Source organism: Neofelis nebulosa, chromosome 6 (assembly GCF_028018385.1).
Source record: "Neofelis nebulosa isolate mNeoNeb1 chromosome 6, mNeoNeb1.pri, whole genome shotgun sequence".
Lineage (NCBI taxonomy): Eukaryota > Metazoa > Chordata > Mammalia > Carnivora > Felidae > Neofelis > Neofelis nebulosa.
In genome coordinates, this window is record NC_080787.1 from 38,720,547 (window position 1) to 38,746,859 (window position 26,313).

Below are 26,313 nucleotides of genomic sequence, written 5' to 3' on the forward strand. Positions count from 1 at the left end.
AATGGACACGTGTGTTGTTTCCATCTTTTGGCTATTGTGAATAGTGCCACTGTGAACTTGGGTGTACAAATATCTACTTGAATCTCTGCTTTGCCCTGCACAACTATTTAAAGTGGCAGGAATGAATTGACTCATTAACATGACTCAAAGGTCTAGCTGCTCTCTTGCACATAAAAATAAGAAGTAAAAGGATATAAACTTAAAATCATGCTTAGCAATGTTTTAGCTTTTCTTTTTCTTGCTCTCTCTTTTTTTTTTTTTTTGAGAGAAAAAGAAAGAGAGAGCGTGGGGGGGGGGGGAGGGGCAAGAGGGAGAGGGGAGAGAACCTTAAATAGGCTGCACGCCCAGCACAGAGCCCAACATAGGGCTCAGTCCCATGACCGTGGCATCAGGACCTGAGCCAAAATCAAAAGTAAGACATTTAGCCGACTGAGTCACCCAGGTGCCCCAATGTTTCAGTTTTTCTCAGAAACTGTCCAGGTAGCCAAAAATTCTTTTCTTTTCTTTTCTTTTCTTTTCTTTTCTTTTCTTTTCTTTTCTTTTCTTTTCTTTTCTAAGTTTATTTATTTACTTTGAGAGAGAAAGAGATGGGGGAGGGACAGAGAGAGAGGAAGAAAGAGAGAGAATCCCAAGCAGTCTCTGCATTGTCAGTGCAGAACCCAAAGCAGTGCTTGAAATAGTGAACTGAGCCCGAACTCACCATCTGTGAGATCATGACATGAGCTGAAATCAAGAGTTGGATGCTTAACAGACTGAGCCACTCAGGCACCCCCTAAAATTCTTTATTAATTAATATTAATTCATGTTTTTAAAGTTACCTAAGGATCTTGGAATTGTGTAATGAATCAATTTAGTTGAACCCAAATTTACATTTTTATAATCTTAAACATTATGTGAGGATTATGTTGGATTATTTGATTAGTGAGACATAATCAGAAATGTGGAAAATTCAGATTAACTAGTTTCTTCACAAAAAAGAAATCCAGGGGCGCCTGGGTGGCTCAGTCGGTTAAGCGGCCGACTTCGGCTCAGGTCATGATCTCGCGGTCCGTGAGTTCAAGCCCCGCGTCGGGCTCTGTGCTGACAGCTCAGAGCCTGGAGCCTGTTTCAGATTCTGTGTCTCTCTCTCTCTGACCCTCCCCCATTCATGCTCTGTCTCTCTCTGTCTCAAAAATAAATAAACGTTAAAAAAATAAATAAAAACAAAAACAAAAAAGAAATCCAGATCTTATAAAAAGTAGAAAGTATAATTGTACGATACTTAATATAAAGCAGAGAAAACACAGATATTATTTATATTTTATAAGCAAAATTATTAAACCAATCTAATTTAGCCAAAGATCCACATTAATTACATTAACTTGGTTTTTTAAAAGCTTTCTGAGCTAGCAATTTCTTTTAAGACGGATTTAAAAAAAAATCTAGCACAGGGGCACCTGACTGGCTCAGTTGGTTGAGCATCCGACTTTCACTCAGGTCATAATCTCAGGTTGGTGATTTCAAGCCCCAAGTCGGGCTCTGTGCTGACAGCTCAGAGCCTGGAGCCTGCTTCAGATTCTGTGTCTCCCTCTCTCTCTGCCCCTCCCCCACTCATGCTCTGTCTCTCCCTCAAAAATGAACATTAAAAAAAAGTTTTGTTTAATCTAGCACATTTATTTTTTTTAATTTTTTTTTTTTTAATATTTATTTATCTTCGAGACAGAGAGAGACAGAGCATGAACAGGGGAGGGTCAGAGAGAGGGAGACACAGAATCCGAAACAGGCTCCAGGCTCTGAGCTGTCAGCCCAGAGCCCGACGCGGGGCCTGAACTCACAGCCCTCACGGACCGCGAGATCATGACCTGAGCTGAAGTCGGCCGCTCAACCGACTGAGCCACCCAGGCGCCCCTAATCTAGCACATTTATTTTTTTATTTTTTATTTTTTTATTTTTAACGTTTTTTTTTTTTTTTTTTTTTTTTTTGAGACAGAGAGAGACAAAGCATGAACGGGGGAGGGTCAGAGAGAGGGAGACACAGAATCCGAAACAGGCTCCAGGCTCTGAGCTGTCAGCACAGAGCCCGACGTGGGGCTCGAACTCACGGACTGCGAGATCATGACCTGAGCCGAAGTCGGCCGCTTAACCGACTGAGCCACCCAGGTGCCCCTAATCTAGCACATTTAAAGCATTAGAAGCTCAGTTTCTTTATTTTCTGTGATTTGGGGGGAAATTAGATTTATATAAACACTTACTTGTCTCTATAAACCAATCAACACAGAACCCCTGTAAGAGACATAGTACTCTAAGTCATTAATACCCTCCAGATGCAGAAAAATATTCCATACTCACAGAAGAGTTAAAGGTATTTCTGAATTACAGACATGTAGACACATAGATACACAGACACAGTGGCTTCATATCCACAACTCACAGGCCACAGGTCAAAAGTAAACACAGGCACATGAAACTCACCTGTCCAGATCTCAAAGAGTTGTTCTCCTTCCCAGTGGGTACAAAATGCTTCGCCACTTTGGAGCACACGTAGAAAAACCACCATCACCACCACCACCAAAGATCAGCAAATCAGGTTTTCTGCTGCCTCTCAAAACCAATAGACACTAGGTCTCTATCATGCGTCCCACAGAGATCAGCAATGGCTGGTCCATAAAATTGAATTCCCCATCATGGCGGCCACCAAAAATGAAAACACAAAATCAGTGAGGAAAAAAAACAAAAAGAAGACAACAACATAAGAAACAGCAATGGGGCACCTGGGTGGCTCAGTTGGTTAAACATCTGACTTCAGCTCAGGTCATAATCTCACGGTTCTTGGGTTTGAGCCCTGCATCAGGCTCTGTGCTGATGGCTCAGAGGCTGGAGCCTGCTTCAGATTCTGTGTCTCCCTCCCTGTCTGCTCATCCCCCTCTCATGCTCTCTCTCTCAAAATAAATAAATAAGTAAATAAATAAATATTAAAAATTTTTTTAGCAGAGTCAGCAAACCTAAAGTTCTGTCACACATGGGATTCCCTCTAAGAGCCAAGAGAGAAAGTGCTTGGGTTCACAGAGACCATGAAAGGCACCTCTCCAGTACCGTAGGTTGCTTGGTTCTGACATCTGAGTTTACTGGGGCATCTCCATGAAACCTCCCAAAATCTTAAAATATAATTTTCAAAAAGATAAAATTATTACCCTTGGGCAAAAATAAAATAAAGCCATCTCAAAGACTCTATTTAGCTCATTAATTAATGAGAGATATTATGAATGGTTGAAAGAGCATTTAAAAAGCTGAATAACAAAGAAGTGTTACAATGAGATGGCTGAGTTCGATTTTTAAAAGCTGGTTAATGTACAACAGGCCATGAATCTTTGAGGTTATCTGTTCCAGCAGATGAATATTGTTTACATCTCTCCTGGACAAAATCTACAGGTTAATGTGTGACTTCATTTAGTCTGGGACCTCCAGTCTGTGCCAGGGGAGGAAATGAAGTACATTCCTATAGTCTAGAAGATGCTTGGGTGGCCTTTGCCCCTGTGGAATGCTGAAAGAACGTGCTGTCAACCTTTCGGACTTATTTTCAAATTCCAGATAATTCTTTTGGATACCGATAAACATATTCTGGGGAGGATTAGCTACTCTCCTTTATTAGGATCCTAAAGGGTGAGACTCAGAACAGATAAGTTTTGATGTTGGATGGAGAAAGGGAAAAAGTGGGGAGGAAGGTCAAGGCCGTGCTGAGGGGGGGTGCTGTCTTGGGTGGGGTCCTGGAGCCTCAAGGGTACGCCATGGGACAGGTTGGGGCTGGGACTCCAAAGTTGGGGAGAGGGGAGGTAGGAGTGGTTGAAGGCAAACACCTCTTTTTTTAATTAAAAAAACTTTTTTAAATGTTTATTCATTTTTGAGAGAGAGAGAGAGAGCACACACACACACACACACACACACACACACACACGCCTGAGTGGGGGAGGGGCAGAGAGAGAGGGAGACACAGACTCCGAAGCAGGCTCCAGACTCTGAGCAGTCAGCACAGAGCCCGATTCGGGGCTCGAACCCACCGACCGTGAGATCATGACCTGAGACGAAGTCGGTTGGATGCTCAATCGACTGAGTCGAACAGACGTCCCCAAACATCTCTTCTTCTTGAGGGTGGCCCAGAGTCTTCCCCAGTGGGAACAGCGCCCAATTTACCTCTTCCTTGCAGGTGGCCAAGTTCAGCTTCCTGAGTGGCGAGGACGAGCTGGAGATGATCTTTGACTGGGTGGATGTGGAGCAGAAGGGACGCCTCTCCCTTGAAGAATTCAGCTCTGGGCTCAGTATGTCTGTCCTGGGAGGGCCTCTGGGGACTTGCTGCACAGCCAGGAGTCCCATGCAGTGTGCCCAGTACGGGGAGGCTGGCTCGACAGGGAAGGCAATAGAGGACCTCACCACACACCTGAGAGCAATTCAGGGCGTGGATGACAATATGGATTATTCTGGAGATGAGGATACTAAGCCAGTGTGGGCAGGCAGCTGGTTTAAGACAGAGCTCCGTCTTAAAACTCTAACCCAGGAGGCCTGTTCACTTCTTTTACCACCAGCGAAAGCAGTTCATTGGTTGGGGGCTCCCCTTAGCACCCCCCCCCTCCTCTAGGGAGGCCTCCAGGCTTACTTTCTGATGCCTCACTTGTGTTCTCCCAAAAAAAAGGCTTCCCTTGAGCAAGAAGTTAAACACCCCCATTCTTGGGACCACAAGCCTCGTTTCTGCCTGAGGAAAGCTTTGGTTAAGGGAATTTCAGGGAGCAGCAGAGGGTGATATTTAGTGGTTGAGGACTTCCCTGACCCTTTGTCCCCGTTGGGCAGGACTACTCCAACACTTGATTCTCAAGACAGTCCCAAAAGGACCTAAAGAGACCAAGGCTGGCAGGGTACATTATTTCCGCTGATCTTCTCAATAGGGGTATACCTTCCAGCCCAGGGAATGGAACGTGTGATGTCCTCGCAGAGACCCTGCAAAGCACAGCTCGGCCTTAAATGTCAGCAAAGCCATCCAGAGTTCTCGGGTCTGCTGAGTCTCCAAAAGTTTGGGGGACAACAGAGAGGGAGGCCAGGAATCTGCATTTACACGTTGTAAAACGGGCGGAGTATAGCTTAAGTAGATTCCCAAGGTTGATAGGACGAACGTATGAACATGGCCCTGTATCAATGTGACCAACGCAGATACAGTTATCTCCCCAAGGGCTGAAGCAGGGCAAGATGGGAGATGGGGGTGGGGGGGTGGTGAGCCCAGCCCCACTCTGCTGCCTTTTGTCCCCTCTGTCCCACAGAGAACGTCTTCGGCTCCGGCACCCACGGGGTCCGCAGAAAGAGGCCAGTGCCCTCCAAGAGGGAATCTGCAGCCGTCAGCCTCCCGGTGCTGGAGGAGGCTGACCCTGAGGAGAAGGAGGCGTTCTTCGCATTCATACAGCAGCTGGGGGCAGGCCACTTACTTCCCGAGTAAGGCTGGCACTGTGTGTGGGGGCGGGCCCTGCCAGTCTGTGGGGGCGAGGACTCACCCGGACTCGGTGTCAAGGTGGGAGGCCGCCAGATAGAGCTGGGTGCAAATCCTGGTGTGGCCACTTGTTAGCTGTGTGACTGTGGGCCAGTGGCCTAACCTTTGACCTCTGTTTCCCAGCTGCAGTGAGTTTAAGAGCAGTTGTGGGATTAAATGAAGCCCGTGTGGAGGGTGTCTGCTCTTGAGGAGTCCCTCCCACCACCACTCGCTCCCCCTGTCCTGCCCTATATGATTGCTCCCCAGGATTGGTGGGTTGGGGGTATCAGGCTCCCCAGGGTACTCACATTCTTAAAAACACGACTGAGGGTGCCTTTCTTGACCCACAAAGAGGATCCCCCAATTGGAGCGGTTTCAGGTACGGTGAGGCCCTGGGTTGGACAGGTTTAGAGATGGGGAGGGATTTTCTCCAAACTGTCTCAGCCCCTGGGCTCATGGGGTTCACTCATGCTCAGAGAAGGGGGACCCTGCCTCTCTCACGTCTCCCAGGTCCCACTGGGTCTCTTAGAGCCGGCAAGGGAACAACTGTTGCCCGTTTACCTAACTCAGGGGGCTCTGTGAGGACAGGCTCTCAGAAGGTGGGGCCAGGAGTGGTGGGGCATGCAGCGTGGGACTTAGGGTATAGGCTGGCAGGGCAGGTGTGGTGGGGAGCCATCTGCCCACTTGGCAGCTTGGCCTGGGCTCAGCCCTCCGGCATCTGTCTTCACGACTTAATTAAATCTGTGTGAAAGCAGCATTTGTCGAGTGCCAGCCATGGGCCAGGCTCCAAGCTGATGCTTTCACTGGGCAAGTCTCATTCTCTAGCGACCTTACTGGGCAGGTATCAGCCTCCCCATTTTACCAACAAGCCCAGAGAGGGCATGGGAGTTACCAAAGTCACACAGCTACAGAGCGGGACAAGAGAGAAGGCAATGGAAGCCCTGGGCCGTCAGGCCCCCGAGTCCCCCCTCCCCCCATGCCATAATTCATCGCCAAACCGTGGAGAGACGAAGGGCTGTGGGGGTTCACGAAGGGAGAGGTTCTGGCCAAGGTTCCTGGAGGAGGTGGGAACTTGAATTTTACCTGGTAGGGTGTAAAGAGGTCTCCTGGGGCGTTGCCATTAAAATGGAGAAGTGGGCCCCCTGCCTCCTGGTCCCACCTCATATCTAATCTCTGGCTACCCCCCTTCCCCAGGCAGGCAGAGATCTGGCAGCTGTGGGGGAAGCTGCGGCAGGAGGAGCCCCAGCTGGCAGGCAACCTGGAGGGCTTTCTGGCCAGGATGACCAGCCGCCTGCAGGAGGCACAGGCCGACAAAGAGGCTTTGGAGCTGACCCTGCGGAAGTGAGTGGGGCTGGTGCGGAGTACGTGCTCTCTGCCGTTTGGCTGAATGCGAATTGGATTCCCTCGGCTCCAGAAGCATAGAGGCCTGGGGTTCACCACAGGGCCTGGGAGCTGGTGGGGGGCAGAGCTGAGCTGGAAGAAGGGCTGGCTTGGGGGGCCTGGTGAGGAGGACAGAGCTGGGCCTCAGCAGTGATGGGGATGGCAAGCGTGTCTCAGTGCAGGGCCACCGTGGCACCCACCTCCAGGGACATCGCTCTTGTAGATTATGACGCACGTGGCAACCCTGGGTTTGGCGTGGAGTCTGAGTTTGGGGGTGGGGATGGTGACGCGGGAAGCGGCGATGGAGTGAGGGGGGCAACAGGGACCATGGGGCAGGGCCAGGGGAACCAACATCTTGGTGATGGTTACAGGAGTCAGCATGATGACCGATGTCAAGGGCATACGGGTCAGGGGCTGTTACTGGCACGACTCTTCTCGGGGTGGCAGGGGTGAGTGGGTCAGGGGCTATTACTGGGATGACTGCTCTCAGGGTGGCAGGGGTCAGTGGCTCCTGAGGTGAGCAGTGGGATGGACCCTAAACCCAGGCCCAGTCCACCCCTGCCAGCAGCAGGGTCCCGGGGTGCTGACATGCTGCCCGCCTCTCACCCCTGCCAGGCGGGATTCTGATCACCATCGAGAGGTGCAACAGCTCTATGAGGAAATGGAGCAGCAGATCCTCCGGGAGAAGCAGCAGCTGCAGGCCGAGGTGGCCTCCCCTGGCAGCCCGCCCCTTCCCCCTGCCCTGGACTCGAAGCTGGGGAGAGTAGCGGGGCCAGAGACCGGCCAGTGGGGGCAGCGGGGAGGCTGCTGGGAGTAGGTCCTGTCACCGCCCCCCCCCCCCCACCCCACCAACCGGCTGGCATTCCCAAGAGAGTGGGTGGGGAGAGCTGTGCCTGAGCCCCCTGCCCATCTCTGCCAGGCCTCGCTCTCCGGGCCTGTCTCCTTGTGGCCACCATCTAGGCCTGCGTCAAGGAAGTTGTCCTGAGATCCCTCCCTGCTGGGGCGTCCTGGACCCAGGCCCGGGGCCTGGATGAGGTGGAGTGTGGGGAGGCCCGGCCCTGCTGGGGCTTAGAGTGTGCAGCACTGGGGCTGAAACCTGTCTGCTCTGCAGAGCGACTCCCGGGGCCTGGCCTTCAGCTCCCAGATGCAGGAGGTCCTGGAGGCCAAGGAGCGTGAATTTCAGCGGCTGACTGAGGGCCAGAGGGAGGTGAGTGACAGCGCTTCCCCGGGAGCCCGATTTCTGAGCACAGGCTCTGACACCCATCTCCTGAGAATTCATGGGGCTGGCTGGACTCCCGTTTAAGAGCGGCCCCCTTTGCTGAGATGAGGCCAGGCAGTGCCGAGGGACCGCTGGGAAGGCCCAGGTTCAAATCCCTGCCATTGCAATTAAGAGCCATGCAAATCTGAGGCAACAACTTTGCTTGTCTTGGCCTTAGTTCCCCCATCTGTAAAATGGGAATAGCCACATCTACTGCATCTCCCAGGCTAGTTTTGTCAAATGAGGTAATAAATGGGAAAGCACTTTGAAACAGGAAAGCACTGGGCAAACGTGAGAGCTCAACGTTGGAGAGGCTCAGTGGCAGGGTGGTATTCAGCTTTTGTCTCCACTGTCCGCTGAGTGACCTTGGGCAGGTTTTTAACCTCTCTGAGCCTTGGTTTCCTCATCGGAAATGGAGATCAGAACTCTTGCTCTAAAAGGCTGCTGAGGGGCGCCTGGGTGGCTCGGTCGGTTAAGCGTCCGACTTCGGCTCAGGTCACGATCTCGCAGTCCGTGAGTTCGAGCCCCGCGTCGGGCTCTGTGCTGACCGCTCAGAGCCTGGAGCCTGTTTCAGATTCTGTGTCTCCCTCTCTCTCTGACCCTCCCCCGTTCATGTTCTGTCTCTCTCTGTCTCAAAAGTAAATAAAAACGTTAAAAAAAAATTAAAAAATAAATAAAAGGCCGCTGGGATGACAACAGACGCCATATCTAAGGGCCTGGCATGGTGCCTGGCACATAGTAGGTGCTTTACACATCACAGTTGTTCCCAGAGCCTTTCCCACCATTGCCTTGACTGGCCCTGTCACCTGGTCTCACCTCCCCAACGGGCTGATTTCCAGGTGCCTCTACAACAGCTGCTCCTTGGAAATGGAGGCAGACCCCTTCGGCCAAGGGAGGAGATTGGACTGGGGAAGTGCAGTCCAGGCAGAGAACAGCGAGTGCAAAGGTCCTGAGGTAGACACGTGCTATGAATGTTCCAGGAGCAGCCGGGAGACCTGTGGCTGGAGCAGACAGAGGGAGGGGAGAGTAGCGAAGGGGGAGGCCCGAGACCCAGTGGGGTGGGAGGGACTCTGCAAGGCCCAGGATGCCCCGGTGCAGGTTTCACCTTCCACTCTGAGTGTTCCAGCTGTGTGCCATCTCTGAGTCATGTGACTTGCTGTTGGCTCGGGAGCTCCCAGCGGACCAGATGGGGTTCGGAGATGAGCAACCATCACAGAGCTTTGAGCAGAGGAGGGTGTGATCCCATTCACGTGGCAGGCCCTTGTGGTGCTGCAGTGTGTGTTCCTTATACAATTCCCTCTCTCCTCCCTACCCCAGCAATTCAAATGTCTCTCCTGGGTGGGAGGTAATGGAGTTTGTTAGGCCAATAAGGGGTAACCCCCTCCAATCCTTTGTGTGTGTGTGTCTTTTTTTAAGTTCATTTATTTTGAGGGAGAGAGAGAGCGCGCAGGGGAGGGAGCAGAATGAGAGGGAGACGGAGAATCCCAAGCAGGCTCCACACTGTCAGCACAGAGCCCGATGTGGGGCTCGAACTCACGAACCCTGAGATTATGACCTGAGCCAAAATCAAGAGTCGGCCGCTCGACCACCTGAGCCACCCGGGCGTCCCCCTCCAATGTTATGTTTAAGCTCGGTCTCCAGAAGCCTGGGGTCTGTACCCAGAAGCCTGGGGTCTGTACCCCACAGTGGCCTTTGGAGGCTGTTTTTCGCCCTGGAAGGCAGCTGGGATTCTCCCCTCCTCACACCCCGCCTCCTGCAGCTGGAGGCCCAGGTCCAGTTCCTCAGCAGCACACATCAGGAGGCCAACGCGGAGAACCGGCAGCTTCGGGAGGCTGAGCGTGACCTGGCTGGGCGGCTGGAGGAGGCACAGGAGCAACTGCAGGTGACCAGGGGGCGTCTGAATGCCGCCAGGGGCCACGTGTCCTGGCAGACGGAGGAGGAACCAAGGCAAGTAGCTGCCATCCCTGGGCTGAGGTGGGGACCAGGGGCTTCCTGAGAGAGGTGAGGGAGTTCTCTGAGGCTCTGGTCAGCACCAGAACACCCCCAGAATCTCCCTCCTTAAGCTTTACAACAACCATGCCAGGCTGACATTCTCATGCCCGCTTCTCAGACAAGGAAAGTAAGGCACAGAGAGGGGAAAGTCATGTGTCAAGGTCACACAACTGGGATTCACACACCCACCCACCCCCCCCCCCCCCCCACACACACACGGTCTAGTGTGGTAATGGATCCCAGACAGGCACTCACTCTACCTGTTACAGTCCAGAGGAGTGAGATGGGCCAGGATGGTCAGGGGAGGCTTCCTGGAGGAGGTGAGGCTTCATATAGGCCCTGAAGGATGGGCAGGATTGGTTGAGGGGGAGGAAGGGGGTGCGTGCAGGGTGAGAAGGACTGCCGAGTAGAAAGAGACCGGGAGGGGGGCCAGCTGTGAGGCGTTACCGATGGGGAGACATGTAAGCGGGGTTGGTATGACATCTATGTGCCCCTCTCCTGACCTTAGCTTCCTAAACCCTTTCTAGTGTCCCCAGGGCAGGTGAGGAGAAAGCTCCAGACACCAAGGCAGTCTCCTCAGAGGAGGCCCCCCTGCCTGGACTGTTTGGGGATGAGGATGACTGGGACCAGCTCCTGAACAGCTTCAACACCTCCTCGCGCAGAGCCCTGCAGCTCTCCTGGAGCCCACCCTCCACCCCGAGAGCCCCGGCAGGCCCCCAGACGCCCCGAGTAGTCAGGCAGATCTCCATCTCGGAGCTGCATTCTTTGCCGTTTGGTCAGGGGCCACCTTCAGATCTGGATGGGGCTCCAAGGAGCCCCACGGGGGCGCCCTCCAGGGCCACGGAGGGGAAAGGAGTGGACGTGGGTGGGCAGGACATCAGTCCAGAGCAGCCTGTCCAGCCTCACAGCCTGGAACCTAAGGAGGAGTCAGGGCCCGGCCCCGAGACCATCTTCCACGGGAGTTCCCCAGGGGCCCCGAGTGAGGAGTCAGGGAGCCTAGTGGCAGCTGCACTCAAAATGCTCATTCCTTTGGAGGATGCACCCCCTCCCCCGGTGACCTCCTCTCCTCCCCAGGCCCCAGCTGGGCCCAGCGAACAGCTCCAGGCCTCATACTCAGATGACAAGAGCCCAGAGCCCGGGCCTGTCCCAGTCAAGCCGCCCAGGCAGAGAGAGGCCCTCCTCCATCAGGACCCACACGCTGCTGGCTCTGAGCCAGGACTGGGGTCCCCAGGAGCCGGAACCCCCACACCGGGGCTGGTTGAGCCCTCCCAGGATCCGGAGCCTGTGGGTCGGGCTCCCACAGAGGGATTGGAGCAGGGCCAGCTGGGCCCTGGTGTGCAGGAGGGCCATCTTGGAGGGCCAAGAGAAGCTCACAGCCAGGTCCTCGGGCCAGAAGGCCTGTCCACCCTTTCCCGCAAGAGTCTAGAAGAAGAGCCCAAGGTCGAGGAAAGGAAACAGGTGGATCAAGGAAGCCTAGACCTCAGTTCAGGGCAGTCCACTGAGGCTCATGGCCTGAAAACGGGGTATTCAGAACACCCCCAGCAAGACGGTCTGCCTGCCCCTCGCCCACATGATGTACCGCAGGCTCAGGCTGAAGCAGGGGCCCCTGCTTCTAGAAAACAGTCACCTCCACTGGACTCTCCCCATGAAGGGGCTCAGCGCGGGGATGGAGCAGGGCCCCGGGAGCCCACACAGAACCTCCCCACCATGGTTGAGCTGGAAACCCACCCCATGCCCTCACCTACAGCTGCTCATACAGAAGAACAAGGCTCCCTACGACCCAGGGAGCCAAAGGCAGAGAACAGGCCTGAAGACCCAGGAAGTGACTCCAAGGAGGCTGAGCTGACCCCATCCTCAGGGTCCCTCACTGCCAACGAGCTTCCAGCCAACCCTGATTACCTCTTTCACATCGTCTTCCTGGGAGACTCAAACGTGGGCAAAACATCCTTCCTACACCTGCTGCACAAAAACACCTTCACCCCTGGGCTGGCAGCTACTGTGGGTAAGAGCCCACCTGGGCCGGGGGGTGCGGGGGAGAGGGGGGAGGAGGCTGGGGGGAGGGGAAACCCAGGGCCCGGAGCCAAGGGGCTGGAGGAGGCCCAGAGAGAGCCGTCTCCGGGGAAGCTGCAGGTTCTCCTGGCCACGGGCCCTGCATTAGACTTTATTTTATGTGGGCATAATCTTACTATTTTACTAATTATCTCTAATTATAGGTAATTTGCTTTGCTGCATTGATCTGATGAGCTTATAATGTGCCACATCAACAAAGCACCCTGCAATTTAGGGGCCAATGCTGGTTGATGGTGAAAACAAGCAAGTCTCCCCCGACATGGGCCGTGGGCAGGCCACTGCGGGGGTCCCTGCACTCACATTTGTTCAGGATCAACCCCCCGGGCCAGTTAGCCAAGCTCTGGCAGGAAGTTGTCTCGGGCAAGTTGAACACTTTACACAGAATGTATTTCTAGAGTAGGGTCAGTTAGTACCTGAGTTCAAATCCCCTCTCTGCCACTGGCTAGCAGTATGAACTTGGGCAAGTTATTTAACCCCTCTGAGCTCCCAAACCCTTATCTGCATATAATGGGGACAAGAGTGCTAACTTCCTAGAATGGTTGTAAGGGTTACTTCCATCCGTACATGTCAAGTCTTAGAATAATATCTGGCATGTCATAAGTGCTCAATAAATAGTTTTTTATTATTATTAAGTTTTTAAAATGTTTTTTATTTATTTTTGAGGGGGGGAGGGGCAGAGAGAGAGGGAGACAGAATCCGAAGCAGGCTCCAGGCTCCGAGCTGTCAGCACAGAGCCCGACGCAGGGCTCGAACCCACCAACTGCGAGATCATGACGTGAGCCAAAGTCTGGCGCTTAACTGACTGAACCACCCAGGCACCCCTGTTTTTATTGTTATTATTGTAAGTAAATATTTGCTAATGTCTAATTCAGTGGCCCCTGCAAATGAAATGTCCCCAACCACAAAGACTCCTGTACCTAAAAACGTCAGGGTATATGACCACTTGGCATCGTATAGAGCCACAGAAATGCAAGCTCAGGAATGAAGAGGAGACCCACTTAGGCACAAAGACGGGGGCGATCCATGTGTTCGTGTCAGTCAGGGTGCAGGCTGTCTGGGGACCAGTGCCAGGCCAGTGAGTAAATGACAGCCTTCATGCACAAGAGGCTCTAAGACAAGTTCTCAAACTTTTTTCTAAGAATCCTAACCTGGGGAACCAGTTAAGAGTGCAGCGTCCTTGGGAGTAGGGAACTCCTAGCAGGCCTGGTCTGATGTTGAGTGGGGTCACAGGGTCTGCAAGGCCACCGTTATTAATCACTAAGTTATTGGTTACTGACTACCTACAGTGCCCAAGCCTGTCTTACATGCCTTATTCCTTACAGAAGCCCTCCCTGTATTAAATGATCTGCCTCCATTATTATGTGATAAGAAGGTCCCACAGAATTCAATCAAGAAAAACACAGGTTGCAAAATTGTAAAAAGACAGGTCGAGCCTGCGCTCACTGCTAGGCAGCTTGGGAGTGTCTGAGATCCAGGTGGGTGAGACCAATCTGTCCCAGGGCCAGCTGCGGTTTGGTGCCCCCTGGTGGCTGCCATCCATCTGGCTTCATTATCCATGGGGACGATTCTGGCTTCCCCAGTCTTGAACATTTCCCCACTCAGCGTCACCTCTTCCATTCTCACCCCCTCTCAGAAGAACAGGGCTAGGTGGAGTCCCAGAGCCAGAGCCAAGTGGGTTATATCTGAATGTGCATTTGTGCCAGGCTTTTCCATAGCCCCATTTTACAGATGAGGGAAACAGATCATTGAAGACCTGGTTAACTTTCCTGCCCTCGCTGGGGCCCAAAGTTCATAGCCATAGTCTCCTGCCTTCAAAGCACATGCCCTACCCTCTCCTGGGTTTTACCCTCTTCTGCGTTCAGCATTACTCTCTCCCTGGGGAGATTCCTTCGGAAAGAGGTCATTGTTATACTCTTAATGTAAATAGCAGATTCCTTGGGAAGGAGATAACTTCTATTCTTAACGGCATGTTTGGGGGACAGTATGGGGGCCGTATGGGTGGACTGAAGAGGGGATGGACAGGGAGGTAGAACAGTGGGGATAATGAGGGGGGGGGGTTACGAAAGAGTCGTTTGTAGGTTACACGGTGGGTATTTAAGCCGAAGCTGGATATTATCACCGGGGGTTGGATTAGACAATCTCGGAGGTTCCTGCAGACCCTGGGCTTCCTAAAACATTCAGGAAAGAGGACAGAAAAGAGAAGTAAATGCTACAGACTTCTGCATCACCATTCTGCAGTCAGGTCTCCCAGGTGGTCACTTCCTGTGGAGAGCATGGGCAGTGGGGGGAGGGAGGTGGTCCGTGGTTTTAACTGCCTCCGGGGAGAGCAGCAGGTGTTCATGGAGGTCACCATAAGAGACGGAGGAAAGTCTCTACTAGCTCAGGGCTGATATAAGGAGGCACCCCTTTCCTGAGCTGGCCTGGGGCCTACAGTGGGCCCTGTAGGAAAGGGACAAAGAAGCCCCTCTCACTCACCCCCTACTCTGCCGGATTTCCTTGGGAAGTGGGGATTGGCAGGAAGGTGCACCTCAAACTTTCTACACTTCCCCGGGATTTCACTCTTACCTTCTATCTCCAGGGACAGAGAGGGTCTGAAAGCATGACCACGGCAGGGGTGGACCTGGGAAATTTGAAGGGCTAGGGTTCAGGGAGATGAGAATAGTGATGAGGGGCGCCTGGGTGCCTCGGTTAAGCATCCGACTTCAGCTCAGGTCATGATCTCACAGTTCGTGTGTTCGAGCCCCGCGTCAGATTCTACGCTGACAGTGCAGAGCCTTTTTGGGATTCTCTCTCTCCCACTCTCTCTGACCCTCCCCTGCTCATGCGTGCTCTCTCTCAAAATAAATAAACAAACATTAAAAATAAAAAGAATAATGGTGAAAATGATCACCTCTCAAGAACCCCCTCTGGAAACTGGGCTGAACCTCAAACATAAGTCATTTAATTCTCCCAACCACTCTGTGATGTGCGTCCTTTTGTTTTATTTTAAAACCATTTTTTTTTTTTAACAGATATTTATTTACTTAATTGAGCTCTACACCCAACGTGGGGCTTGAACTCAAGACCCTGAGATCAAGAGCCGTGTGCTCTCCCAACTGAGCCAGCCAGGCACCCGGTGCGGGTCTTTTTAAATTGTCATCTTGCATGGGGCGCCTGGGTGGCTCAGTCGGTTAAGCGGCCGACTTCGGCTCAGGTCACGATCTCGCGGTCAGTGAGTTCAAGCCCCGCCTCGGGCTCTGTGCTGACAGCTCAGAGCCTGGAGCTTATTTCAGATTCTGTGTCTCCCTCTTTCTCTGACCCTCCCCTGTTCATGCTCTCTCTCTCTGTCTCAAAAATAAATAAACGTTAAAAAAAATTTTTTAAAAATTAATTGTCATCTTGCAGATGAGAAAGGGAGGCTCAGAGAGGTACAGTGACCTGCCTGGGGTCACAAAGCCAGCAGCTGAGGGCGGGCAGCTCACAGTCAGGCATCCCTGACAGCATTGCTCCTTCCGCCCTCCTTGGCTGTCTGTTTCTACCCTGCTGTCTGTTCCATAATTAGGAACGAAACAGGGAGTATTCTAAAAATAAAATAATGAAACTGGTTTTCTTGAGGGACCTGAGGAATAAACATTGCTGTACAGGTGGGAAGACGGATATGTTCACAGAGGTCGAAACAATGCAAGGTGCCTCGAACTGGCACTGACCGCCAGGGTGTGGGAGTGCGGTGGGGGCAGTGAAGCCCACAGGCTAGGTGGTCAGGAGAGGCTTCTTGGCAGACGTGGGCCCTTGTGTACGGATGGGATTTGGAGAGCCGAGGGGAAGCCCAGCAGCCCGAGGGGCTGGTACCGGGGACAGGTCTTGGCTGGAAGCCCTGGATGGTAACTTAGAAGCGGACCTGATGCCCTCTGTGTGTCCTAGGCGTGGATTTTCGGGTCAAAACTCTGCTGGTGGACAACAAGTGCTTCGCGCTGCAGCTCTGGGACACGGCTGGCCAGGAGAGGTAACTGGCACTGTCTGTAATCGTGGTGTCAGGGCCGCTGAGGTACAGCGGGGTGGAGGGCAGCCCTGACCTCAAAGAGTCTAACGTAGGCAAGAGGCAACCACGTGCATGAAAGGTATCCAGCCCCTACGGATATAGGAGGCTGGGGAAGGAGAGGTGAGTCAAGGCCTGGTGGGGTAGGTGAACCAAGGGCCCCTTGGCCTGACAGGGCAGCTGGCAGGGCCATCCACGCACGGCCTGCAGGGACGGCTGCCCATCGCCTGTTTTGAAAACGCCAGCCTGCCCCTTTGCAGTTAGGCAGTAGCGATCGAAACTTAAAAAGCATAGTTTCTGGGGAGCCTGGGTGCCTCGGCTGAGCGTCTAACTCTTGGTTTCGGCTCAGGCCATGATCCCAGGGTCATGGGATCAAAGCCCACGTCCTCTCTCCCTCCCCCTCTGTCCCCCTCCCCCGCTCATGCTATTTCTCTCTCTCTCTCTTTAAAAAAAAAAAAAAAAAAAAAAAGCCACATTTTCTTTGACCCAGCAGCTCTGCTTCCAGAAACTTACTCTGCTGATCAACTCATACATGACTGTAGTCTCGACACGTTCACAACATCACTTATGTTGTGAAACACCGGGAATGACCAAAACGTCCGGAATGGTGGCCCAGCTGATTCTACCCAATATGTAGAATAGTATGAAGCCACAAAAGAGATTGAGCGTTCTCCCCGTGCACCCGTGGGGAGACACCTCCAAGACCTTTTACGAACTGAAAAAGCAAAGTACAGATTACTGAGCATTAACGAATACAGTGAGGACTTCACACTGTGTTTACCGTGTGTGTGCGTGTATGCACATATACAGTTGTGTATGTTCATAAAATCCCTCTGGAAACTGCTAACCCTGGCTGCCCCCGGGGAGGGAGACTGAGTGGCGGCAGGATGGGGGTGGTGGTGGGGAGGGGGCGGTGTCAGACTTTTCACTGGGTGCTGGCTGGTACCTTCTGAAGTCTGAGCCATGAGAACCGTTACCTATTCAACGAGAACTACCCTGTGAGAAGGAAAACTGTTTGGGAAGCAATTAGAAGCAGGTGAGGCTCCTTGCCCCACTTTGCAGAGGAAGTAGCTAAGGCCTGGAGAGGCCAGGGCATGGGGTCAGCCCCCCAGGCCTGGCCTCACGCAGACCGTCTGGGCAGGTACCACAGCGTGACTCGGCAGCTACTCCGCAAGGCTGATGGAGTGGTACTCATGTACGACGTCACCTCCCAGGAGAGCTTTGCCCACGTGCGCCACTGGCTGGACTGTCTCCAGGTGAGCCGATGGCTGCTGGGGTTGGCCCCAGTTTGGGGAACCAAGAGGGAACTTGCACCCTGCCCACACCCCCCTTTCTCCCAGGATTACAAATGACACAGCAGACTCGTGGGTGATGCGACCCACTGAGGGCGGGTGGCTGGATGGGCCGGGGGCATCATCACACAAAGAAACCACAACCACATAGTACCGCCTCCAAAACAAACTACTTCCTTTATCTTATGAACATTTCTTTCCTATATGCAGTAGCTTGGGGGTGTCTTCTTAACACCTGGAAATAATGCAAGTGTAGCGGCAGTCTAAGTGATAAGTCGTCCGTCCACCAGTCTCTAGTTCTTGCCCCGTGTGCTTAGTTGACGCGCACATACTGAAATTCTGCAGCATGGGCTGGCACCGCAGAGGGGTGTGAAGGAAGACGTGTTGTCTTCTCTGTGGGAGTTTCTAGTCTAGTTGAAGAGAAGCCAACGAAGTAGGATAAGGTGATGTATGAAGGAGGCTGGGCTCTGGGTCTGACAGGACCTAGGTGTGAATCCCAACTACCCTGCCCCAACTCCGTGGCCTTGGACAAGTGACTCAGCTTCTCCGAACTTCGATTTTCCAGCTTCTCTCAGACAGTTGTTAGGATTAACTGACATCATTGCCTTTAGCACAATGCTGGGTATATAGTAGGCACTCAGTAAACAGAAGCTTAGCAGCAGTAGCTTCTGCTGTGAAGCCGGCCTGTGTAATCAAGCACTGGGCTGTTCAGCACAGGCAGGAAGAGAAGGGCATGGGCGGGAACAATCCTGGAAGGCCTGCTAGGGGAGGCACTTTTGAGGCTGGCCTCGGAAAATGGCTGACAAGTTTGTAGGCAGAGAGGAGGGGCTGACTCACTGTCACACCGAAGGGTGTGGAGTGGGTGTGACCCGGAAAGGCGGTCATGGGGGGGGGGGGGAGGGGCAGGGTGTGCTTAGTCAGCTCCCTGGAGGGCGGGGCCGCGTCCACCCAGGGCCTGGCACAGCATAGCAGGCACCCAGCACGTGTGGCTGAGGGAATGTGTTCTGTGTGCAGGACTCAGGGTCCGATGGGGTGGTCATGCTTCTCCTGGGAAACAAGATGGACTGTGAGGAGAAACGGCAGGTGCCCACCGAGGCCGGGCAGCAGCTGGCCCAGGTGAGCACCCGGGCATCAGGCCCTCACCCAGCCTGGACTGGGCAGACCCCTCCCTGGAGGTTAGTGGACAGGTCACCCCGGCCTGGCTAACCGAGAAGGACCCGTTGCCCGTTCCTGCCCCTGCCCCTGCCCTGCCAAAGGCCGGGTCAGAGTGGACAGCGGCCTGGCCCCCTCTGTCTCTGGCCTACCCTGTTCTTAGGCCCAAACGTGAAGCTGTGATGGTGGGCGTGACATTGACCCTCACGTTGAACTAGCAGTTCTCCACACAGCATTCTGACCCCCACAAAAATATCTTCAGAGTAAAGAAAGGTTTTTAAAGCTTCACTTAAAATTCCCAATCAAATCTTACTTTTCTCTCTGGTCTCTAATTAACATAGCATTCCTTCTAATTTATTCTATCTTAGGACTCAAATTCTCCTCTGGCGAGAGCGCATCAAAAGCCCCACCACCAGGCAGTGGATACTATTTATTTACGAATAGAATTTGGCCACATTCCAGAAACTCTGGAGAATAATAGAGAAGGAAGAAAGAACCCACCCCTTGCCCCACCTCTGCTACAAACCCTCTTGGCATTTCCATATTGTATTTCCTTCCCCTTCTCTTTTCTGGTAATCATGAGGTCATCACTGTGGCTCCTAGTTGGCGGGAATTTTTCCCTCTTAAATGTAGTGGCTCATCTCTTTGACATGGTAATTCCTCCTCTGGCAATTTATCCTGAGGAAAGAATCAGAAATAATAATCCCTAAGAGAATAGCGTAATGGATACCCGCGTATAATGTATAATCAAGAATGTTTACGTGAGGATGTTATTTACAGTATTATTTATAAGAACAGACATTTGGCAGTGGGTGGTGGTCAAATTGTGGAGGTTCATGGGAGAGGCTAGCATTTGCCATTAAGAATCCCGCCCCAGAAAAAAATATTTGAGGGTGTGGAGGAAATGCTTACAATATAACGTGAAGTCAAAAGAACAGCTGGTCTTCTGAATCCTGTGAGGTTGCTGATATTTGACTGGGGCCCCGTCAAACTAGCCATTGCATATGGTTTAATCCAACAGTACAATGACCTTGAGCCCACCCTACCCCAAAGGTTTATATAAAACAGAGCGAGGGGCACCTGGGTGGCTCAGTCGGTTAAGCGTCCAACTTCGGCTCAGGTCACGATCTCGCGGTCCGTGAGTTCGAGCCCCGCGTCGGGCTCTGTGCTGACAGCTCAGAGCCTGGAGCCTCTTTCGGATTCTGTGTCTCCCTCTCTCTCTGCCCCTCCCCTGTTCATGCTCTGTCTCTCTCTGTCTCAAAAATAAATAAACATTAAAAAAATTAAAAAAAAATAAAACAGAGCGAAAAGATATATATCAAACACTAACAGGAGTGGTTTATATTTTGCACCTATACATTTTTAGAAACGTTTATTCATTTTTGAGAGAGTGTGAGCAGGGGAAGGGCAGAGAGGGAGTGGGACAGAGGATCCCAAGTGGGCTCTGTGCGAGGGGCAGGGAGCCCGATGTGGGGCTTGAGCTCACGAACCATGATCATGACCTGAGCCAAAGTCAGACGCCCGACCGACTGAGCCACCCAGGCGCCCCTGCACTTATACTTTTTGAATGCTGTATTTTCCAGTATTTCGCCCAGTTGAATATTCTTGAAATAAAAAACCCCACACAACTAATGGTTTAAAATGCCCCCGGAGGGGGGCACCGGGGTGGCTCAGTTGGTTGACCGTCTGACTTCAGCTCAGGTCATGACTTCGCTGTTCCTGGGTTTGGGCCCCTGCACTGACAGCTCAGAGCCTGGAGCTTGCTTCACATTCTGTGTCTCCCTCTCTCTCTGCCCCTTCCCTGCTCATGCTGTGTCTCTCTCTGTCTCAAGAATAAATAAACATTAGGGGCGCCTGGGTGGCTCAGTCGGTTAAGCGTCCTACTTCGGCTCAGGTCACGATCTCGCGGTCCGTGAGTTCGAGCCCCGCGTCGGGCTCTGTGCTGACAGCTCAGAGCCTGGAGCCTGTTTCAGATTCTGTGTCTCCCTCTCTCTGACCCTCCCCCGTTCATGCTCTGTCTCGCTCTGTCTCAAAAATAAATAAACGTTAAAAAAAATTTAATTAAAAAAAAGAATAAATAAACATTAAAAAAAAATTAAAAAAAAAATATATCCCCAGGGACATTTCTCCAAGTTGGGACACGGGCTTTCCACCATTGCTCTGTGGGCTCTGGAACGTTTCTGGGGTGGCATCTTTAGCATGGTGGCTGGCCAGGGTGGAGAGGGCCAGTGGGCAGGACCAGGGCTGGGACCAGTGGCCACACAGAGAAGGGGCTGCCTCGCTTGTTGTGGTTGGCCTAGGGACGTACTGGGTGGGACTCTGTCTGATGGCCAGGGCTTTCGCGGTGGGGGCGGCCACCAGGATGCTCAGTGTGCTCCCCGAGGGCACCCATACCCCTGTCTGTCTGCAGGAGCTGGGAGTCTCCTTTGGGGAGTGCAGCGCCGCCCTAGGTCACAATATCCAGGAGTCCATGATGAACCTGGCCCGGTGAGTGCCACCCCGCCCCTCCCCACCCCGAGAGCCTGCTGGGCAGCCTCCAGACCCCTCCTGAGGGAGGGAAGTCCCACTCTGAGGAAGCACTGCGACAACACAGGGCTCACACTCTGGGGAAGGACAGAGAGCACTGTGCAGAGAGTCCGAAGCCAGTTCTACCAACACTGTTGACTGCATCACCTCCTAAAAGTCTCACGTGCCCTGTCTGAGCCTTGGCTTTCTCCTCTGTTCAGTGTGGTGGGACAGAGAGAGTCACTTTCCTGCTCCCAGCCTTCTAGTAACTCCCACTAGATTTAGAATAAAATCCCAATGCCTCGCAGTGGCCTTCCTCATCTCCGGAGCCATCTCCCCTGTCCCTGTGTGCGGGTGTACGTGCACATTCACTCAGCTCCAGCTGTTTAGGGGGGGACCCTCCCTGACCACTCCCCATCCCACCACTATTCTGGATCCCTGTCCTCTTGTTTGTGTCTTTCAAAGCCCTTCTTGGGGCAGCTGGGTGACTCAGTCAGTGAAGCATCCAACTCTTGATTTTGGCTCAGGTGGTGATCTCGCAGTTCGGGAGTTCGGGCCCCGTGTCGGGCTCTGCGCTGACAGCGGGGAGCCTGCTTGGAGTTCTCTTTCTCTCCCCCTCTCTCTGACCCTCCTCCTCCCCGGCTTGTGCTCTCGTCTCTCTCAAAATAAACAAGCTTTAAAAAAAAAAACCCTTCATGGGGAGCCTGGGTGGCTCAGTCGGTTAAGCGGCCGACTTCAGCTCAGGTCACGATCTCGAGGTCCGTGAGTTCGAGCCCCGCATCGGGCTCTGGGCTGATGACTCGGAGCCTGGAGCCTGTTTCAGATTCTGTGTCTCCCTCTCTCTCTGACCCTCCTCCGTTCATGCTCTGTCTCTCTCTGTCTCAAAAATAAATAAACATTAAAAAATTTTTTGAAAAAACAAACAAAACAAAACAAAAACCCTTCTTGACAAATCGTAATCACAGGTGCATTTGTCTGCTTCCTTGTTGCTGTCAGCCTCCTGCACCAGACTGTAGCTCCAGGAGGGCAGGGCCGCGTCTGTTTTGTTCAGCCCCTCCCTCCACACCCAGGGCCCAGCACATACTAGGTGCCCAAGAAATGAATGAAATGGGTAAGGCGGACGGGGTACTAGGCCAGATGATCTGGAAGCCCCTTCTCTGACAAAGCAACCGGGGCGAGCTTGCCAAACCATGCACCCGATCACACTGTGATGGCCTCTGATCCAAAACTGCTCAACGGATTCCCTCCGCTGTAGAACAGAAGCCCGGGTTCCTGAATGTGGTTTCCAGGCCCCTGGGGGCCCTGACCCCCTGTTGCCTACAAGGCTTCTTTCTGGGCCGGTCAGTCTTTTAGGCTTTGGGAGTTAGTGCAGTGGTCCCCACACAGTAAATATAATCTGAGCAAGTGAATGAACCAATGAGCTTCTTTTATTTCCCCAATCCCCAGCTCTCTTTTGACACCGAGCCTTTGCCCCCTGCCTGGAATGCACCCTGCTTTTCTGCCAGCGAACGCTTGTACGCTGCTGGGTCTCAGCTCTGACGCTGCCTCCTTCCTCCGTAAATCCCTGGAGAACCTGGTGTGAGGTCCCTCGGCGTGCTTCCCCATCCCTGGGTTCTGACAGCCCCTTCTCCTCTCTGTCTCCCTTACTACTCAAGGCAAGGACATGCCGGCTTCACTGTCCCATTCAAAGTCCCTTGCACCAAGCCTGGCACACAGTAGTCTGGAAAGGATGCCAGGAAATAGAGGGCAAGAGTCTCTATGGCCCCATTTTTCCGGTGCCGTGTGGAATGCAGGACGGGAACAGAGCAGGGGGGGGAAGAGAGGTAACTCAGGGGATGCAATCCCCCAGCCCCACAGCTGCACCCGCAGGTCCCTCCCTGCTGCCCCGGCAAGGTGAGACAGAGGACTGATGTCTGGCGTCGCCACACAGGTCACTCAAGATGCAGGAAGACCGTCTGAAGGACTCCCTGGTGGAGGTGGCCCCCAAGAGGCCTTCCAAGAGCTCTGTCTGCTGCTTCTGACCATCTGGCCCAGCCAGGACAGGACGGCACCCCTCGGGTTTCCTGTTCCTCGACTCCTGTCCCACCTGCCTGGACACAGCAATGACAGAGACGGCCAGCTCGGAAGTTCAGGAAAACCCCTCCTCCGGTCAGGACTCGGATCCCAGGGTAGGGCTGCACTAACGCCACCCTTTGCACTCTGAAGAAGGACTTTGCTGAGGTGATGGTGGTGAAAACTCTTTAAAGAAAGGAAAAGTCGAGAAAAATGAATGAAGGAAAGCACACCACATTCTTGGGCACACATCTCTGGGTGGTAAAATTGCAGGGTGAATGTGCGGAGGTGTTATTTCCCTTTTTATATGTATTTGTATTTCCAGATCTTCTGCAATGATTCGGTGTTCTTTATGTAATCAAAATGAAAAATAAACGCTGAGGAGAGGGAGAGAAACTTCCCTGGGAGCCTGCTTCGGGGCTGATTGCTAACGGATACAGCCTGTTAATGACAAAATACTCTTTATTCAAGCAGTCCCCCTGTTTCGTGCCTGCCAAAGCTGGTGAACCTTGTCCCATTCACCCCTGTTTGCAAGTATGGAGTTCCTTCCGAGCAGAATCCGAGTCTGGGGAAAGAGCAGTGTTCTGATGGCCCCTGACAAGCCCTGTTCCTCCTGTCTCCTGTCCCCCCTCCCCCACTTCCCTTCCCCCAGACCTGACTCCAAGGGGTCATATTCAAGGATCACCTGCTCTAATGCCAAGATGTCCCCTGCTGCAGCTCTCTGCCCTCAGTCGTCAGTCTCTGGGTGCTCTCGAGGTCCAGCTGGGGTGTGGCTGGTGGGGCCTGGGGAGCAGCAGAGACACTGGCCGCGGGTCACTCGTGGGCTCCTCTTTGGAGCTTTTGTAGGGATTCCCAGAACTGCACAACATTTGCCTCCTGAAAGGTACAGCCCCCCGGGCTGCGGTCTCCCGTACCCTTAAGGAGCTTGTTTCGAGAATCTTAGGGAGACGGCTCCTCAGTGTTGGACTATCTCCTGTCACGTATGTTTGTCGTGGTTGTTGTCCCCGTCATCTTACCGCTAACCGCAATGACACCCACCATGTCCTGCAGGCCAGCGTGTGCAGGATGCAGGGTGCGTAACGATAACTTCGTGATCCTTCAATCCTGGTGAATTCCCCAGCTGAATCCAAGGAAACCCCGGTTCCGTGGGGGGAGACAAGCAGAGACAGTTCCAAGAGAAAGAGGTACAGAGCAAGAGCCTGCAGGAGAGGAAGCGAGGGCGGGAGGTGGAAGACAGAGCTTGCCTACAGGTCGAATCAGTCTCCGATCTTGGCCCCCATCCCTCTGCTCGGTTCTGAAAGGGATGCCTCCACAGCAGTGAGCTCTCTGTCAATAAAGGCATACAAGTGGCAGTTGGATGACCCTTGGCAAGAGGCAAGGTGGAAAAGGTTCAGGCATCCGAAGCCGCTAAAGGTTGGATCCAATGCCTTTAACAGACCCCATTCAACCTCTAGACAGTATGCAGGATGACTTTGTGATCTAGGCAGTTCTCTTCCTGGCCCCTCTTATGGATTCTTTCTTATCCCCAATCTCTTCTCTCTTCCTGGATCCTCTCCGTCAGCCCACAAGTGTCTCCCTGCTCTGAGAAGTTTCTAGATTGTAGTAGGTTCCAAGACAGACAGACAGACAGACAGAGAGAGGTGGGCTGGAAAGAGTAATGTGTGCCCATGGATGAGGGTGGGAGGCAGGTCTTGCTGTTGCTAATGGATCTCTCTGGGGCCTGGGGACCTGGCAGGAACCAACGTCTCTGTCCGGTAGGCCAGCGAGTTAATGAGGCAGGTAAGCAGGGTGTGATTCCTGGGGGAGCCAGGAGAGCGGATAGAGCCCCTGTCCTCTGGGGGACCCCGTACAGAAATAGCCCCCAGGCCTTCCCCTTTCATCTCAGCTCTGCCCCCGCTGGAGGCAGCCAGCTCAGGTTCCCTAGAGGTGGGGTGCCAGAAGGGACCACACACCTGCCCAGAACCTTCTCTTGGCTTTCTCTGGCTAGGTCCAGCTTCTGTGCCGAGCAGGGCTGTGGAGGGGCCGCCAGCCTTTCCTGGTGTCAGAGGGCTCCGGGTCAGCAAGCAGGGCCCAGGAACCTCAGAGCAGCACGAGGCAGGTAAGGAGAGCAGCAGGAGGGGCTCAAGGTAGATTTCAGAGGGAGCATCCAGGCAAGTGGTGAGTTCCCAGGGCACGTCCGCCAAGCAGGCGCTGGTCACAACTTAGCTTGAGGTTGGTTAGGAAAAGGAGGGTGAGGGTGCCTGGGGTGGCTCAGTCCGGGAAGCGTCAGGCTTCAGCTCAGGTCATGATCTTGCGGTCCGTGGTTCGAGCCCCGCGTCAGGCTCTGTGACAGCTCAGAGCCTGGAGCCTGCTTCGGATTCTCTATCTCCTCTCTCTGCCCCTCCCTCGCTCTTTCTCTCTCTCTCAAAAATAAACATTTAAACATTTTTTTTAAAAAAGAAAAGGAGGGTGGGACTGGGCTGATGGGGCTCAGGCAGTGGAGGGAGAAGGGGAGGGCAGGGGGACAAACTGGAGTGTGGAGAGAGGTGTCAGGGAAGAGAGATTTTTGGAACGGTGGGTGGGCAGGAACAGAACAGGCGTCATTTGCAAAGCTCCTACTTCGCGCCAGGCACTGTTCCGAGCACTTAGCTTGTATCACCCCATTCAACCCTCACATCAGCCTTGTGAGATGGGGCTTGTGATTATCCCCACTTCACAGCTAAGGAAAATGCGGCACAGAGGATGAGTCGCTTGTCCGCAGCCACACGGCTAGCAGGTGGTGCAGGGGGGTTTTGAACCCAGGCTCTGGCGGCCACAAGCGTCGCCATGAAGTTACGGAGCTTCTCCTAGGAAGGTACGGACGCTTAGGTGGAGCCGGGGCCGGGGCCCTGGACCCTTTCTTTCCCTCCCCTCGTCTCCACTTCTGTCATTGGCAGCAGGCCTGGGCCGGGTGAATGAAGAAAGGGAAGACAGGGCAGTTAGGGACTGAGGCTGGTCCCTCGGTTCCTCCTTCACCCACAGTTCCCGGAAGGAGCCTGAGACCTTGCAGTGGCGTGGTATTGGAGGCAGAATTCACACAGGCCCCCCTGAGGTCTCTTCTCGGCTGCCCTCGGGCCCCAGAGGCCAAGCAAGT

At 53.3% G+C, this 26,313-nt stretch overlaps 1 protein-coding gene across 1 annotated transcript in view; it reads left to right on the forward strand.

Annotated features, from left to right (window-relative positions):
• RAB44 (RAB44, member RAS oncogene family) overlaps positions 1-23,306 on the forward strand; it is a 34,051-nt gene extending 10,745 nt beyond the window's left edge. The window contains exons 3-14 of the mRNA XM_058733741.1: positions 4,181-4,292; positions 5,283-5,451; positions 6,680-6,826; positions 7,481-7,571; positions 7,977-8,072; positions 9,883-10,070; positions 10,643-12,117; positions 16,086-16,167; positions 17,342-17,456; positions 18,507-18,608; positions 21,055-21,131; positions 23,080-23,306. Of these exons, the coding sequence (XP_058589724.1) occupies positions 4,181-4,292; positions 5,283-5,451; positions 6,680-6,826; positions 7,481-7,571; positions 7,977-8,072; positions 9,883-10,070; positions 10,643-12,117; positions 16,086-16,167; positions 17,342-17,456; positions 18,507-18,608; positions 21,055-21,131; positions 23,080-23,170 (2,745 nt within the window). The 3' untranslated portion in view covers positions 23,171-23,306. The remainder of the gene's footprint in view (positions 1-4,180; positions 4,293-5,282; positions 5,452-6,679; positions 6,827-7,480; positions 7,572-7,976; positions 8,073-9,882; positions 10,071-10,642; positions 12,118-16,085; positions 16,168-17,341; positions 17,457-18,506; positions 18,609-21,054; positions 21,132-23,079) is intronic.
• Positions 23,307-26,313: the final 3,007 nt, after the last annotated feature.